Here is a 16,707-nt window from a genome sequence, read left to right on the forward strand (position 1 = left end):
TCGACTGAGAAGTACACATACTATTAATTTTCAATGAAAGCAAAGCAAATCAGTAAAAAACGCAATTTTTGCACTAATATACAAAATTAATACTGATAAAATACTAAGAAACATATCGAAACGAAATTTGATAGATTGCAAAATAAACCAACTTGCCATCAAAAGTAATAAAGCCCCGAATGAAGCCCAATATATTAGTTAACTAATGTTTGGGTGTCATCGATTTTCAATAGATATAGTAAGACTAATCATTCACTTTCTATAGAATCAAGTAGTTTCTTAATGGTTTCAGATTTTTCTTTGCGAATCGAATTAAATTAAAAATACATTTTATTTAGTATATATTTTGTATATCGTATGTGATTGTTGCACCATTCTTTATTTGTGATTAAGTCGCAACTTAAATGCTTAAGAATTATTGAAAAGCTTGATACTATCATAGACTAGACTGAATAGACTAAATTCATCCTAATAAATCAAAAATATTGTTATGTTGAAATACAAAAGATATATCTTAAGGGTAACTAATTAGCAAGCTGGGCTCTCAATGGCGATTTGGTGTAGGTGAGTCAGCATCTTCGAAGACAAAATCCTCCTCTTCATTCCAACGTACAGTGCGTTCGCCGCCGCTTCTGATTTTGGATTATTTTGATGGGTTGTTGGGGAACGAAACGGTTGGCGGTACAAGAAAAAAAGGTTGAGTTTTCGGTTAGGTTCAGATTATATAGTCTTTGTCGCTGTGAACACATAAGAATTTGTATGCGCTTGGATTGGTAATCTTGTCAAGAGCTCAATATTCGATTAGAAATCAAAAACCAAAAGAGAAACAAAAAGCAAAACTCATTCGATAAATGTTCAATAACGTTGGTAGAACCTGTTCATCCCGGTCGTCGGTGGCGGTGGAGGCGGAGGTGCGCTGCGTGGCGGAGTGCGACGTGCGCTAGAATGGACAAGGGAGAAATCAAATGTTTGCTTCAGAGCATGAATTGGCTTTTGCATTTTGCTTACGCAGCGACGTCCGCGTCCAGATGTGCTCCAGTACCGTAGGTATCGCTCTCATCTAGATCAAATTCATCGGTACCAGTACGTTGGCTGTGGGGAAAAGTGAGATGAGTTAACTCAGTTCTACATAGATTAATGGGAAATATCAGGTATTACAAATCGGAGATGACAGCGACTGAATGTGACTAGACTTAAGTGGATCAAGATTTGGGACCAGGATTGACTGTTGAGTTGGATGGATGGATGACTCACAGACGCTGGCTTCGCTTATTCACAATATCCTGCACGGCTCGGGCTGTCAATGAGACCTTGCTCCTCAAACGCATTGGCGTTCGGGGCATCGGCACGGCAGCTGGCACATCGGGATTGACGCTCAGAACGGGCGTGACCGGACGACGAGCCACTTGGCTACTAGCTCTGTCCACATTCGTACTACGCCTTGAATAAAATATTGTGTCGCTACAGGCTGAGGCTGTTACGGTTATCTGACGCTCTCTGAGACACTTACAACTTGGACTTAGCTTGCGATTGGGATCGATTGTCCGGGTGTTGCTGCTGTTGGCGTCGGTTCTCGAATTGTCGCAACTCGGGACTGGCGCTGGACTTGGCCCTCCGCTGTCCGCTGTCCTGCTGTGCTTGTTCATCCTCAAAGTCTAGCTCCTCAGTACCTTGGCGGCGACTGCGGCAGCACCAAGTAACAACAACGACAACAGAGAATATCCTAGGTCAGAAATGAAGATGGGAGGGTTTCCTTGCTCAACTTACATCGGTGCCTTGATCTTATTTCTCGACTGCCAAATGTTGATGATCTTTCTAGACTGACTGCTTTCGCGCTCATTGGAGTTGGCTCTACTGGGTGCACTGGATGAACCCCAATTGTCATCCTCGGGCATTGGTTCAGCGCGACGTCTAATCGAAGGCATAGATGAAATGTTTGAGATGAGCTGAAGATGGTGATGATGTGCCGCTAAGCTGCATCTTGTGTTGTTGACTGTCTACTTACAGCTGCTGGCGACTTCGAACTGGGGTATTGCTCATCGCCATTTCTCGTCCACGACTCAGCTCACGCTCTCGGCTCCGCTGCTCGCGATCACGTCCTCGCTCACGATCCAATTCACGTTGCTCCGACTCCTGTCGCCGCTGCTGTTGTGGGTGATGATGCTGTTGGTGCTGCTGTCTCGATGGCGTGGAGTCCTCGTCAGCTATGTCTAAAGTTTCCTCTGTGGCAGTGCGTCGTCTGTGGATCACAATATTATTACTGTCTTTCTCTTCATTTGCCTCTGGTCACTCACAATGGTGGTCGGGAGCGTGCCGTTGCACTACTAGTGCTTCGATCCCGTTGCTGTTCTCGCTTCCCAGCGTTGCTCGTCCGCTGCTTCGGGCGTCCACGTGTGCCAGTTCCTCGCTGGTCCCGTTCACTGTCTCTGTCACTCCTGCGCTGCTTCCCCTTGTTTCGCTTCTGTGCCAGCAACATGGCATTCAGTCGCGTCTGTATGGTGATCAGATTGAGGCCAACTGGTGTGCCAATGGCCCAGAGCAACAGAGTCAGAAAGACAAAGAACCACAGACCATTAACAAAGTCCACCAGATTGCGGCACAAAAATATCCGACTGGCATCAAACGTATCGTAGAACGGACGGCACTTGGTTGTGGTATCCCCCAGCTGTGACTCCATTGTGGCTCGACTGCTGGTCAGGTATGTCTTGAGGCTGTTGAGTGGTGAAAGCAGAATAGAGCAGTGTTGACCAAACAAACAATAATTCAATTGGTTAAAGTGCTCGATATTGAGAGCTCAATACTGAATTGTTGAATGCATCTTTCAACGATTGTTTTATTTGTTATTTGTTGCCAAACTTCTTCAGGCGAATTGCAAGTTGCAAACACAGAGAGAGAGAGAGAGAAAGAGTAGAACATTAAGTGAAGCACAGGAAGAAGAGATGCAATCATGACACTTGGCAAACTTAATCAAACGATTACGACTTTCAATTATCTGATAAAACTGCAAAACTATGTACCAGTTGCCACTTGCCATTTACCATTTACCATTTGCCAGTTGCCAGTTGTTCTACCAGTTGTACTTGAGTTTGCTCGTTTGTTTGTTGGGTTATTTGTTTGTTTATTTGTTTGTTGTTTTGCCAGGCATTGAAAGAGCAACACACACTCGAATGTTAGCACACATATGCACAAATGGAAACACAGACACGCTCTCTTGGCTTGCCCAGCCACAGACGAGACGTGGATGAGAGTCGGGAGTGTTGATTCAACTGTAGTCGTTCCATACAAAATCACTCTGAGATTTCAGTGCAATTAACTTTGAAAAGTGCTTCTTCATATGTGTGCATGCTTGTGTGTGTGTATATATGTTCGACACTTACCGCTCTGTATAGACGCGCGTCAGATTGTGACAGATCTCCCCAGCTTTGTTCTCCAAATATCCTTGAATGTTTTTCAAGTGATTGAGTGTCTGATTAACCTGCTTCGCCCAGGGATCTCTCTGCAGCTCCAACGCAGTCAGATGGTAAAGTATTTCATTCTGCAGATTCTCAAGCGGCTGCAGTATCGAAGCTTGCAATCGTTTCGACCGACTGCCCAAAGTTGTCATGCGGGACGAAGTGGCCACATCTTGAATCTACAGTGATTGCAAATGCACAATTATTGGGACTAAACACATTGCTCTCCCTTGTATTCTTGACCGATACCCGATCTCAATTTAAGCGCCTTTAGGTATAATTAGGAACCTTCTAACTGAATGCAGTAACTCACCTGGAGGGCAACGCGCTGCATTTGATCAATGAATGTGGCTAAATCCTTCTCGGGCGTGGGTGCACCAACGCTGTTCCGATACGTGGTCAGATTAAAGGCTGACGTTTGCAACATGTTCTCCAAAATATTCTGAATAGATTGGGTCAGCGAGAGGAGCGTTCGCTCCGATACCGAAATGGCATCGATGGCCGTTGATACTTTCGGGAATTGTTTTAAGTCGGCTATTTTGGTGGTATTAACGAATGCATCCAATTGAAAGACATTGTACGATGCTTGATTTTGTTCGCAGCCCCTGTTACGCAGCACATTACGTATACGCCGTGTGTGTGTGTCAATCATCGATATGGTTGCCATTGGTTATTGTGTTTTGTGTTGTACATTTCATTGTTATGCGAGTGCGAGTGTAAGTGTGAGTGCGTGTGTGAGTGCACAAAGTTGTGAGTTATTGGGTGTTCGTTGTAGTTGCAAAGAAATGAGAAGAGATTTTTGGTTTACTTTTCCGTTTCAATGTACGTTCAGTTCGGGCTGCTTTTGGCCCAAAATCCCGGACACACACATTCCCCCACACACGTACGACAGTTTTATACAGTGTTGCAAGGGGGTGGCGGGTGGCGTGTGGCCTCTAGCAGGCAGGAGGGGAAGAATATGCGGTCATGCATATTCTGCAACGCTCGCATGCATGCGCATTTGTATCTGTGCAGATAATTGGAATCGGGCTTAAAATTTGTGGCTACAAGTGCTGGTCGTGTGGTTGTGGGTGTATGTGTGTGTGTGTGTGTGTGTGACAACGACGGCGACGACGGCCAAAGGGTGTGGCTAGCACAGGGCTGTGGCTATGGACTGTGGTGCTACAACGGGCTATTCTGCGTAAAATTGAGTGCCATGTGCGGCTAACAAAACTCATAGGGCTTTCACAATTTTGCGGCTTGGTTGTCTCAACTGCAATCTAAAGTCTCTCGTCTCCACTTTCTTGTCCTTAGGCTCTTGTCTCTAGCCTTCAGTCTCGGCAGGGAGTGTGCATTGCGGTTGGCATAATAAGTGTTTGGGAAGTGACAAGATTTCGTTGCCAGTTATTTCCATTTTTGGCATTTACATACCTAGTGTAAATTTGTGATAGTGCTGTTTGGTCTTGGGGTAATTAAGCACGGCTTATGGCTTACAAACAAGTGAGCTTCTCAACATTCATTGAAGCATGCGCGAGGCAAAAACATTGACCTATGACCTGTCAATAAGGTCTTCTAACTTGCGACACTTTTCAAAAAGCTAATTGTTCGTTTTGGTGGCAGAGGTACGACTTGGGGAAGTGTTCTATCAAAATTACAGGCACGTACAGTATCAAAGTAATTGGATTATCAAATTCGTTACTTGCTGGTTTATCGGGTTAAGGGTATCTGGGAAATCTAAGCAGACGCATATTAGTACTCGTATATTTTTATACATAGAGAAAAATTAAGTTCTAAAAACCAAAAAATACATTAAGCCTCTACGTTCTTACAATCAGTATACAAATTCATATGGTAAATACAAAATTTAATCTATATTAAAACGAAATTTTAAATATCAATCGTGATATTATTAAAATTAAAATTATTAAATTATAAATTATTAGGAAAATATATTCTTTAATTTAAACTATAAGAATTTTACATTCTTGGTTTAAGAATTTCAGAATGAACTCATTTTCTATTTGGAAACTAAAAATATATGTAAGTATAGAATATGTTGGAGAACTTAAAACATATTTATAATGTAAAATGGAAACAGGGAAAAAAAATAAGATTCTTTAATTTATCTTTTAAAAATGTATACTAATATTTAGGATAATTTTTATATTCAAGTTCGCTAAACAGTCTTTTTTTAAGAATGACAATTGCAAATATTTATTTTAATTAAAATCAATTCATATTCTCAGTTAATTTTTGACTAATATTCGATTATTTAAATTTTTGAATTTGGAACGTAGTTTTTCTCTGTTTACCGTCTAAATTTTTTTAGTAGCTGCCACTTACCTGAGTGCTGTGCCCAGATTGACGTTGACAACGGAGCGATTGACGCCAGCGGGACGAAGGAGCTCTCCAATGATGCCTGTTTGGGGCTCTGCTGCATACACATAGCCGGGCTTATCGAATAGCTTGCCCAGCATCTCGTAGTTTGGGCCTTGGATGGAGCGACAGAGGAAGACCTCGACGTTACCGCCAATGGCGAGGGAGAAGACGCCATAGAAGGTGAGTCCAATGCTGCCCAGGCAAATGACCAAGACGGTAACGAAGAAGACAATGCCGGACTTGGCGTTCGACTCGCAGAGGAAGCAACAGTAGGACATTAGCATAAAGAGCAGCACCCAAACGATGACCATGGCGGCAATCCATCCAATACCCCAGTACGTGTTCGCCCACTCCTTAAGCTCTATGTAAGCCGGCTCCAGTGCTGGCCACGTTCGATCCAGACGCTCCAGCAACGCATTAATTGTCGATGTCAACAGCTGGGCATTGGCTGTCGTCCTGTGCCTTATGCTCGCCAGCTGCTCCAGCGTATCTGCGGATGGATCAGTTTGGCAATTCAATTAGTGTTCGAGCATTGAGTATTGTGTATCGAGGCCCCGTTGACATTAATTAATATTGTGTTAAACTTGTCGCCCACCTCCAACATTCGCAATCACAATCCAGCACAAGCCAGTGAAAACTCTCTGATTATTACAGAAATTGCATGGCTCGAAAATGTTGCCACTTATATTTAGTGCTGGCAGCTGTCGTGTCGTGTGTTATTGATTGTATTGTACACTTTAATTGATAGCAAAATCAAATTTGCTGGCCAAAACAAAAGGAAATGAAACGAAGCGACAACGCACTTGGAGTAATTTCTAAAGGTGATTGCGAAATATGTTGGAAGTTGGCAAAATTTTGCAATTTTCTTACATTCAATTAGTCAAGAATATTTTGTGTGTGTTACGTGCTGATAACGAGTGGATTTTAGTTTACTTTTGCAGTAATAAAATTATAATTCGCAATGTTTTCATCTGTTAGTGTCTTGATTGGACTTACAGTTTCGTTCATATGCTGTATCGTGCTTAACTTGTTGCGGGAAATTGCTGAAAATTGAACGTGAGACGCCAACTTCCGATGTCAGATTCTTGACAGTGGAACCAAATTCAATTTCGCCCAAGTATCGCATGCGAAAGATGCTCTGGTCCTCTTGCAGCTGACAAATTGTTACCAAATATAATATAGGACAATGTTGAATGAAACAAGTAAGAGCAATACAATCGAGTATGCTCGACTGTGAGATACCCGCTACACTTCTTCAGTAAAAGCAAAAGCGGAATGAATATACAAAAAAAAATATGTATATATATATACCAAATGCTTAATCTGGTATACTGATATACTATTACATTAAAAATACACCAAATATAACTAACATCTAAGATCCGACAAAAAAAAACCGTTTTTTGCCATATACAATTATTCCTTAAATAATGTGTACAATTTTTACCTACTTGAACAAAAATTTACAAGAGTTATATATACTGTAGTTATTAATGTATTCAAATAAATCGGAACTCACACTTTAAAACTACGATTGCCATTCGGTCGTAGCATAATTTTAAAACAAACTTGATATGCGAGCAAAAACGATCTTTGATTGTCTCTGAGACCTAGATGTTCATTCAGACAGACGGACAGTCAGATAGACAGACGGATATACGGACATGGCCATATCGTTTCGTTTGAAACTTATCAAAATTATATATATACACTTTATATACGTGTATTTGTCCTTCTGCCTGTATGTATCTAACATTTCCAGCAAGCACAAAGTTATAAAACCCTTTTACACTACGGGTAGCGGGTATAGAAAGGCATTATGATAGTGAGAGTACAAATAATAACAAGAGTGAATGGTAAATTAAAGAACCAGCTCTGACCTCTGAACTCTGACCAACTCACCGTCTTGAGCGCATCGACAACCCCGTTTTCCTCGAAGCTGCGTATACGCAATGTGTCACAGAGCGGACGATCTCGGTACGTGCACTGGCGCTGCAGCACGGATAATTGTATCTGTAGCTCCTCCATGCGGGCGGCTGCCTCCTGGGAGAGCTTCAGAGCGCGTCCGACGGTCTCTTGAAGCATAAGGACGCGATAAATGAGCTCCGCATTCGCTGCGACAAAATCCATGAAAATATTATTGTAGCATATTTATTTGGGGTAGACCAGAAGGCAGAAGAAGGGTGGTCGGGGTTGGTAGACAGAGTTCTGCTCTAAATTACATATTGTGTGAAAATATAATGCAGTTGTCGTCTTGACATTCGTGCTGTCCTTGTGCTTGTGTCAACTTGTCTCCGGATGCGAATGCCAGCTCCAGCTTCAGCTCAGCCTGTGTACTATGTCTGTTGCCATTTTTTTTTATAGAGCGACTTCGGATTCTGCTTTGGAGCATGCTGCATCCTCTCAAGTCTTTCACTCTCATAATGAAATTGGGCGCAAACAATTGCTTTTCTCAGTGCACTTCGATATATTTACCATTGGCTGTGCGGCATTCGCAGAGTGGAGTATTATTTTGAGTGTTTGATGTTTGCCACAATACAGCACAATCTATTTTATATTTGAATCCGCATCCTCAGACCTTGTCTCGTAGTTTGCACAATCTTGGATTATGTGATTTTAATCCATTTCTATGCAATTTTGTATAGCCTCGTTCAGTCGAACAATACAAAAGGCATTTGGGTCAAGACTACGTTCATGGTGCTGGGCCAAACAATCGGAGCGAAGGAGCACTTAACCTTAAGGACTTACCCAGGCTAAGTGTTGTCAATGAATCATATGCCAGCTCGAGGCCAGTGTGTGCAGATATTTCCGCTTGAATTGGTTCGCCAAGGAGAACATCCACGTCTATTATGTGAATAGAGGAGAACATAGAACAAATTCAGATTCTGGCCACATGAAAGGGAGTTGGAAATGGAGAAGGAGATGGGAAAGGAGTCGGAAGGAGTACACTAACTGCAATAATTCAGAATGAAATGCACAAAGTTTTGGTGTGGCATATATGGCATGCTACATATAATATGAATGAGTCGAAAGCAATAAAAATGCACAACGGCAATGGTCATAAAGTTGGCATTGCGAAAACTTTTTTGCGCTTTCGTTTTGCACCCACTGACCTTCCAAGTCTTTGACAACTTTCTCGACGGAAACATGAAAGCCATTATCTAGTTTGTGTTTGATTTGTAGATGCGTATCCTTTAAAAAAACCTCCACGTCGTGCACCGCCGACTTGACCATCTCCGGCGTCATCTCAATCCCAGTCGATAGCCGACTATTGGCATAAAATATGCTAAGGTCGCTCAGCCTGAAAAATGTCCCCAAAATGGAGTTAACTTCAATGATCTATGTAACATTACTTGTCGCACTTTACAACTTTGCCATTGCATTGGTCAACCTACGTGAGCAGTATGAAGACAATCCAAAGTGTGACTACCGAAGCACTTTTGCGACATCGCAGACTTTCCTCCAAGGACTCGTCGCGAATGTGCACCGGGGCGTTCCGTATGAGGTCCACTTCATCCTGTGTGCTCCGACGGCCGCAGCACCAAGCACAGGTGGCAATCAGTGGCACCAAAGCCAGTATGGCAAATATGCTCATCAGTGCGATGAAGCCCGATTCGATTTTAATGGCCTACAGAAAGAATAATTTTCTCATTTTGATGACTAAAGCAAAATTGTATTGTACCTAATACTCACATTAGAGGCAAAGTCGATTAGGCTACCATTCTTATGTAGTACATCCCGTATAGAATCTGAGAATATACGTTATAGTAAATTTTTAAAATGATAAGAACGTGTTATCTATAATAAATAATATTAAGTATACTAATAATAATAATAATAAGAATGTAATTGGGACCATTTTCTCAAAAGATATTTTTGTTAAATTTTTTTAAGATGAAATGAAATGAATAATTTTTTATTTAAATTCAACTTAATCATTAAAAATAATAAATAAGTCTTTTTTGGGATTTGAGTTTTCGGACTCGCTACTCAAAATTTTGAGCAAATAGAAAATGTAAGCAATAGGCGGAAGAAGAAATCTCCGCTTAAACATCTAGATCTCACAGACTATAAAAGTTATAAGCGCTAGAATTTTTTGCATATGTTGCACGCAATGAAAGTTTATTTTAGATTTTTGCTACGTCAACTTCCGTCCAAAAAAATTATTTTAAAAACCGGCGGCAGCTGTTTTCTACAATATATTTGAGGGCAGTATTATGCTGTTATACATATTTTTATATATTTCAGTATTTTTTGGTATATTCGGTATATTTTAAAGACATTACTGCCTTCGGACTGTTTTTCTTTCTAATTAAAGACCATCATATTTCATTTTTATGGTTGTTTACTTTAGACTTTCTTTTTTAATTCCACATATGTATCTCTCAATCGATTTAAATTTTAGACTAACAGCTTTAAACCCTTATTAAGCTAGAGGAATAAAAACACATTTAAAATGACTAATAAATTTTACAAAATTTTTGTATTTTTGTAAAAGAGATTTTATATTTGTCATTTAGTCTTCGTTAATGTGTTGGATGACGACCACATTAAGCAAATCAGCCTCGGATAAGGTACGCAAATCGCTCTCGAGGAGCGGATGCCGTGGAAATGCGGTCATTAACATAAAGTTCACACTGGAATATTGGGGCCTAGCTATGCGCACGTATCTGTAGAGATCGGCGACTTGGTGAGTGCGATTAAAGTTGGCGGCAATTCGACTTCCATTGGCCAAACGGAACTGGATGGTCGTTACATTTGTCTGCACATTAAGAGCCAGAGCATGCTCGGCAGATTGCTCTTGGTTATGCTGCAGCTCCTCTGTGGATAGCACTTGGGTTGAGGGTGCGGGCTCTAGTTGTTGGTTTGGTGTGCCTAGAGGACGACCTGAGCCCATGAACTGCTTGCGAGATAGCTGACGATAGGATTCGTTGGTGTGATCCTGGACACTGAGCTCAATGCGTTGTCCCAGCTCCCGCATTTCATAGGGGAAATCGCCACGCATTATGGCACGCAAAAAGCGTTCATTTTCGGGTACTTCGTAGAGTCGCAATGAGCCATCATCCAGCGAGAAACCTTCTGACCAAAGGTGAAGCACCACAACAATGTGCTCGTTTTCATCCAGCTCAGAGTCGGTGTCTTGGCCCGTATTCCGTGGTGGCGGGGGATTGATGGGATGAGCACTGCCCAGGCTTATGCCATGTCCCCAGGTACGCATACTGCGATCGCTATCGACGGTGGTCAGGGCCGGAGTTGAGTCATCGATTTGCACTCGCTTCGTTATCTGCACATTCTGAAGAGAACTGTCAGATGCACCATCATTGTGCGTCTCCGGTTGCTCATCCCGGCTATTAGAATGTTGGTTCTTAGCACTTGATTTGTCCGTCGTTATTTCTGAGGTGCTCTGTACAATGCGGTTGGCTTTATCGGCCTCATACTTAAGGCTAGCTTGCTCCAAAACCCAGTTGTTGGCCATCAAATATTGTCGTGCTATCTCCTCGACCTCGCCATACTTCTTCATAAAACTATCAAGCTTTTGCTCATTGGACATCTGCACCGCCAACTATCCAACTATCAACTAGTTGTTTAATTTTGATATATAATTTTCAATTATTCATTTTGAATTTCCAAAAAGCTTTGTCTATGCTGACTTTGCTCTAAATCAACTTCAGATTTCCTTCAATTTCATGTTTAACATTCTCTTTAGTTTTTGTGGACAGTAAAATGACTTGCATTTTTGATAAAGGAGCGGCGGAAAGAAAATTCGTGTAGTACACGGCTTAATATATGTAAAAGCTATAAAGCATACGCCAGATGAATTTAGTGTCATAATTTAATCCAATGTAGGACAGAAATGGCACTCGCAATGCTTGCATGGGCAAGAGACACGAAACTTAATCATTCACATTTTGCTCTTAGTGCTAAAAATTTCTTATTTCCTTTTGCGTGAAGATAGATATATTAAAACCAAATATATGTTCTTAATATCTATAATTACGGAATATAAAATTGACGATGTATAATTTAACTGATGGATTACACTATTGAAAAATACCGGAGACTTAATGGTCTTAATTTATTTATCCATATTCGCGAACGTTTTTTTCTATGTTTATTTTCGATAAACTTCACACATCTAAAATGCATGAATGAAAAGAATTCTAAAGTCAAAGTCTAAAGTCAAAGTGTGTACAAGGTAAAAATGAAACCCGTCGATTAAATACATTACAAAAATAAATCAACATATTCGAGAAATATGCCAAAATTTTGTATATTACCAAAAAACATTTTTTTTAAATATCTGAAATTGCTATGAAGAAAATCATTTAGACTAAAGTTTTGAAAGTATTGGAGAAGCTTCAAATACAACACCTGTTGGATATACCATATACATACACATATGCATATATGTATATATATATGAAGATGCTTACATCTGATGAATACATATTTATCAAACTCAATTATACGTTTTTCTTTTAACCTATCCTTAAGTAAAATAACATATTTGTTCAATTTCATTTAGCAGGAACTAGAAAAATAAACGATTACCCCGGTTTGTATTTTTAAAAAGTACCAGAAATCTGTATGAATGATATTTGGATGTAAGTAGAATGGCTCTCCTAAAAATGGCATTCAATTCCCGTTCTCCGTTGGCAGGCCGACAAAACTTGACACCAACACACTCACAGACCACTCTGGCACATACAAACCCTGGCAGAGAGTAACCCTGACCCTTCTCTTATCCTACATGTCCGACGACTTCTTGGGCCATACTGTGGACTTACCAAGCGGCAATTCTTCCGGCGTGATAAGCGATAAAAATTCACTAACGTAGGTGAATATAAATGGTCCCGGCGCGATGTCCATGCCTGGTATGCTGTATGTAAAAAATGTGCCTGGTCCAGTTGATGTCGTTGTTGTTTCCAGTGTTGTTGCTGCTGGGGCATTTGTTGTTGCTGTGGCCCTAGACATCGCAGCGGCCATCGCCGTTGTTGCTGCGGCTGCTGCTGCTGCTGACGTGGACATAATTGTTGTTGCGGCTGGCGTTGGCAGTGTTAGATTGTGTATACGTGTGTCCATCTTCGGACGGGGCCCTGGGCCTGGAATTGGATGTGGATGTGTAGCTGAAATGAATAAATGGTTGAAGTAGAAGACAATGAATGTCTGCCAACACACATACACAGAAGCGCATGATCCCAGCCACAATACACAGGCGGGGTCAATCTTGGAAAAATATTTTTGGAATTTTATGTTCCTATTATGCATTCATATTAATGCCTACCCAACCTACCAACGCCTATAAATTAATAAATATAACGCTGTGGGACATATTCGCATGTTGTTCGCATTGAATTTAATTTGCTGTTGAAATTGTTGTCTATTGTAATTTAAGAGACTACAGGAAGGCGTACATATTTTATGTTAACCAAAGGAATACTTGTCTATAAATAAAATATTATTAAGTTCAATATGATTAACTTTTTTTTTTAATGACTTCAGAGGGACCACATTCTTCCAATGTCAGTTGTGTGTTTATCTTCTCTTATTGCTGGCTCGCATTTTAAATTGTTTCCTTGACCAAGTTTGTTATTTTCCATTCTTAGCACATATCCAAGGTGCTGGCCCAAATTCGAAATGCATTTGATGTCTGTTAACGCCTTGAATTGAATTTTACAGACACGTTCGCTAATTCTATTCCTTTTATTTTGCATTTATTTTTCTTTGTTTTGCTACTATTTGTACTACAATATTTGCTCCATGCTGTCTTTGGCCTCTCAACTGCTGTCAATTGGGCTTTCGAAATTTGCTTTCGTTGCGCATCGTGGGTAATGACTTTCATTGCCTGTGCAACGTTTTCTCCTTACACATGCATATTTATTTTCGCATATTGTTTTGTCTCGATTTGTAGTTGCTGTAAACTACACTCGGCACTCGGGGTACGCCACACCATTCGAAGGGGGTCCAAGTCGTTGGCGAAGCCCCGCAAGCTTGTTGGAACTCTTTCCTTGACAATACGCCGATGTATTGGAAATACTAATTGCGCTACCTCTGGGATTTACAATGCACTGAATTAGAGCAAACCAATACGAGCGAAACTTAAATAGTCTTGAGCTCGAAAAGTAGGTCATTAAAATGCGATAGCCCATCATTGGGCATGGGGAGAGCGTTTGGCGTTCAATTTCACTCGCTGCAATATATTTCTCTACACTTTTCTCTCGTTTTACTTGCTCTATCTCTTTGTATATCTCGAATATAGTGAGCTCAATGGACACGAGTCAAGGCGCTTGGTGGTCAAGCTCTTTTGAAGGCAACTTGATACGTAATGTGTAGCGGCGATTGTTAGGAGCATATTAGTCAAAGCCGTTTTATAATAACTACGGGTATAATGACAAAAGGTGGCAAAGTTCATGTCTGAGGTCAAATAAGAAAACCCTTTTTCTCTAATGAATATTACTGCTCACTAAAGTATATAAACTCCGTTATTGAAAGATGTTGCTAGTCATAAGAAAGTACCCGGCGTATACTTAATTATTAAACTCAACTCGCTTCAATCGATTTTTGCAATTTAGTAATTAAAGTATGTCGTATGGTTGTAAAGTTTGATGGATATTGAAAGCAATCGTTTACAGTGGCGAGTCAATGTGAATGTATGCAATGGAGTCAATGAGTTCAATTCGAATGATGACGCTAACGCTCCAGCTGTTGCCAATGCGGAAAAATCTACTAATTAATAAATTATATGAAGAGTAAATTTACCTCGTTTACAATTTTAATTGATTGATTTATTTGTGTACCCTCTCTCACACTCTTTGTGTCTCGCACACACACACTCTTCTTTTTCTTCTTTGATATGGAATTTTAATATTGCTTGTTAAATGTGCTCTGACATTTCACATACGCTTTTTAATTGAAACTCATTAAAATCCTAATGTCAACAAAAGCTGTTTGAAATGTGGAGTTATTTAGACTCATTTCCGTTTACCACATTTAATTTCGGATTTTCTATAGCATTTTAATGTATTATTTGTTGTTGTTATATATTATTTATATGGGAAATGCATTTAACGAAACGTTTACAGTTTGCACAAAATTGCAGCCATATGCAAAATATTCACTTTTACATATTTGCTTTTCACTAATTTGCATCTTCTTGATACTAATTGATAAAACGAATGCGTAAGCTCCTTTTAATTGTATACACCAAATCAATTTTAAGGTTTATTTTATTAATTTTCGCAAACACCAGCCCGTCACAGCATCCTGGGGCTAGATATTAATTATTTTATATATTGTCCATGGAAATATATGTTTTCAATGAATTGTAGCTCGACACGTTTTATATATTCAAAAGACCTCACAAGACTGAACTGACAAACGCTCAAAGCCCCAATAATCACCAAAGAAAACATATAAATTTTCTTTATTTCGTTTTGTGGCAGAAGAGACCGGTAGAGAAGTGTGGTATAATTGCCTATAAACAGTGGTGAATTCTTCATTCTATTGCTTTCCATTCCCAACACGTGTAAGCCGAGCAAATGGCGGGAAGAGTCGGATAGCATAACCGAAAGTGGGAGGACAGAAATGTATGTTATATGAGGCAGTGATTAAATGTTGTGGCAATTATTCAGTGCATTTAAAGTCTGCGATGGCTGAGTGAAAATACAGTTCAATGTTCAATATTCTCTCTTCATTGATTTAATACTTCATTCTGCCTTTTAATTACCATACACAAAAATATTCTTCTTCATTCACAAGTCTCCCCAACTTCCATATTTTTACGTAATTGTAAAGTAATACTTTTGTCATGCTCTTTAACCAATTCCTTATTTAAACTACAATATTCATCATTTACCCTAAATCTTTAAAATTTGTCAATTGTGCTTTGCCATTTACATAGAAAGCTTATTTCAACTTGTAATAAAAAAAAATTAAAATAATTGTACTGAACGAAAAAAGATAGTAAACTAATTTAAATGTATAATATTAGTAAATTGTTTAAACATAAATATATCAAATAATTTTGTATTTTACATTTTGTTGTCTATGTAAATTAAATTCAATATAATTAGAAGTAAGAAAAATACAGTTGATTAGGCTCGACTAAATTTCACAAAAATACCGAAGCTATATTTAGTATATTGATATAGTACTACATTCAGAATATACCATAGAGTATTAAATTTACCAGATTATCAGCCAAAGCTACGAAGAACCGTTTGCATTTTTTAAATAACTTTTATCCGATCGCAACCAAATTTGTACATATATCTCTATGTGAAAACATAACAAGTGGTGTCGAAAGAAAATTATTTCTCTATCTCTTATAGTCCCTCTATGGGACCTTTTTCCTGTTACATACATTTCCTAGAGGCATAAAGATAAAATTGCTCTTGTATTTTTATTTGCAATAGCAAATTAAAGATTTCGGTTATAATAATTAAAAAAGGATCTAATTAAAAAAATGGATCTAACCATCGTTAATTTAAAACTCTTTATTATATCAGGATTTATTTTAAGTGTTATTCTACATTTACTGTTAGTCTACATCCTTTACATAAAGATAATTTTATTTCTGATGTGGCATCAACGCCGAGCCACACTAAGTTTTTGCGGTCCGCCTTCGGGGAGCCCAACTATTTCGACGGCAACATATGTAGATGGGAAAAGAGTTGGATGGATTGATGATGGCAGGAAGGTTTCTTTCGGTATGCGATCTTCTTAATAGCTAGAACTAATATTTTCTTTGATTTATGCATTGGTAGTCTCGGATTTGCATGGTAGCAGCCTCAAGCAACCTCATTCAACAACTTTGCTGGTAAATTTAAAACATTAATGTCGACATTGTCAGAAACCAAAATTGGTTGCAACTCCAGCGCAGAAGTCCCGCTTTTTC

The 16,707-nt window shown here is 39.5% G+C and overlaps 2 protein-coding genes across 9 annotated transcripts; both read right to left on the bottom strand.

Annotated features, from left to right (window-relative positions):
• Positions 1-338: 338 nt before the first annotated feature.
• LOC133841178 (prominin-1-A) lies at positions 339-15,183 on the bottom strand. 8 transcript variants are annotated; one of them, XM_062273509.1, is made up of 19 exons: positions 14,571-15,181; positions 12,599-12,913; positions 9,504-9,559; positions 9,206-9,438; positions 8,924-9,111; positions 8,559-8,654; positions 7,713-7,924; positions 6,807-6,963; positions 5,775-6,300; positions 3,766-4,057; positions 3,378-3,631; positions 2,295-2,711; positions 2,006-2,239; positions 1,768-1,911; positions 1,511-1,681; positions 1,255-1,440; positions 1,009-1,092; positions 875-940; positions 339-632 (listed from the first exon to the last, which is right to left on the bottom strand). In XM_062273509.1, the coding sequence occupies exons 2-19, from the start codon at positions 12,891-12,893 to the stop codon at positions 545-547; spliced, it is 3,699 nt and encodes a 1,232-aa protein (XP_062129493.1). In that variant the 5' UTR covers positions 12,894-12,913; positions 14,571-15,181; the 3' UTR covers positions 339-544. The 8 variants fall into 8 exon arrangements, 7 of the variants coding, with proteins under 7 accessions (XP_062129493.1, XP_062129491.1, XP_062129494.1 ...); XM_062273507.1 differs by having other exon boundaries at positions 12,599-12,937; XM_062273510.1 differs by having other exon boundaries at positions 339-737; positions 12,599-12,937.
• On the bottom strand, positions 10,296-11,473 carry LOC133843695 (NSFL1 cofactor p47). Its single transcript, XM_062277344.1, has one exon. The coding sequence runs from the start codon at positions 11,359-11,361 to the stop codon at positions 10,327-10,329; it is 1,035 nt and encodes a 344-aa protein (XP_062133328.1). The 5' UTR covers positions 11,362-11,473; the 3' UTR covers positions 10,296-10,326.
• Positions 15,184-16,707: the final 1,524 nt, after the last annotated feature.

The sequence above is a fragment of the Drosophila sulfurigaster genome, chromosome 3, assembly GCF_023558435.1.
Source record: "Drosophila sulfurigaster albostrigata strain 15112-1811.04 chromosome 3, ASM2355843v2, whole genome shotgun sequence".
NCBI classification, from domain to species: Eukaryota; Metazoa; Arthropoda; class Insecta; order Diptera; family Drosophilidae; genus Drosophila; species Drosophila sulfurigaster.

Excerpts from the sequence above, each read along its gene's own strand:
- LOC133843695 (XM_062277344.1), bottom strand. The coding sequence starts at position 11,361 with ATGTCCAATGAGCAAAAGCTTGATAGTTTTATGAAGAAGTATGGCGAG.
- LOC133841178 (XM_062273509.1), bottom strand. The coding sequence starts at position 12,893 with ATGGACACACGTATACACAATCTAACACTGCCAACGCCAGCCGCAACA. Across the intron at positions 9,112-9,205 it reads ATTGTCTTCATACTGCTCAC|GCTGAGCGACCTTAGCATAT; the intron begins GTAGGTTGACCA and ends GACATTTTTCAG. Across the intron at positions 633-874 it reads CCGACGACCGGGATGAACAG|AAGCGGCGGCGAACGCACTG; the intron begins GTTCTACCAACG and ends ATCCAAAATCAG.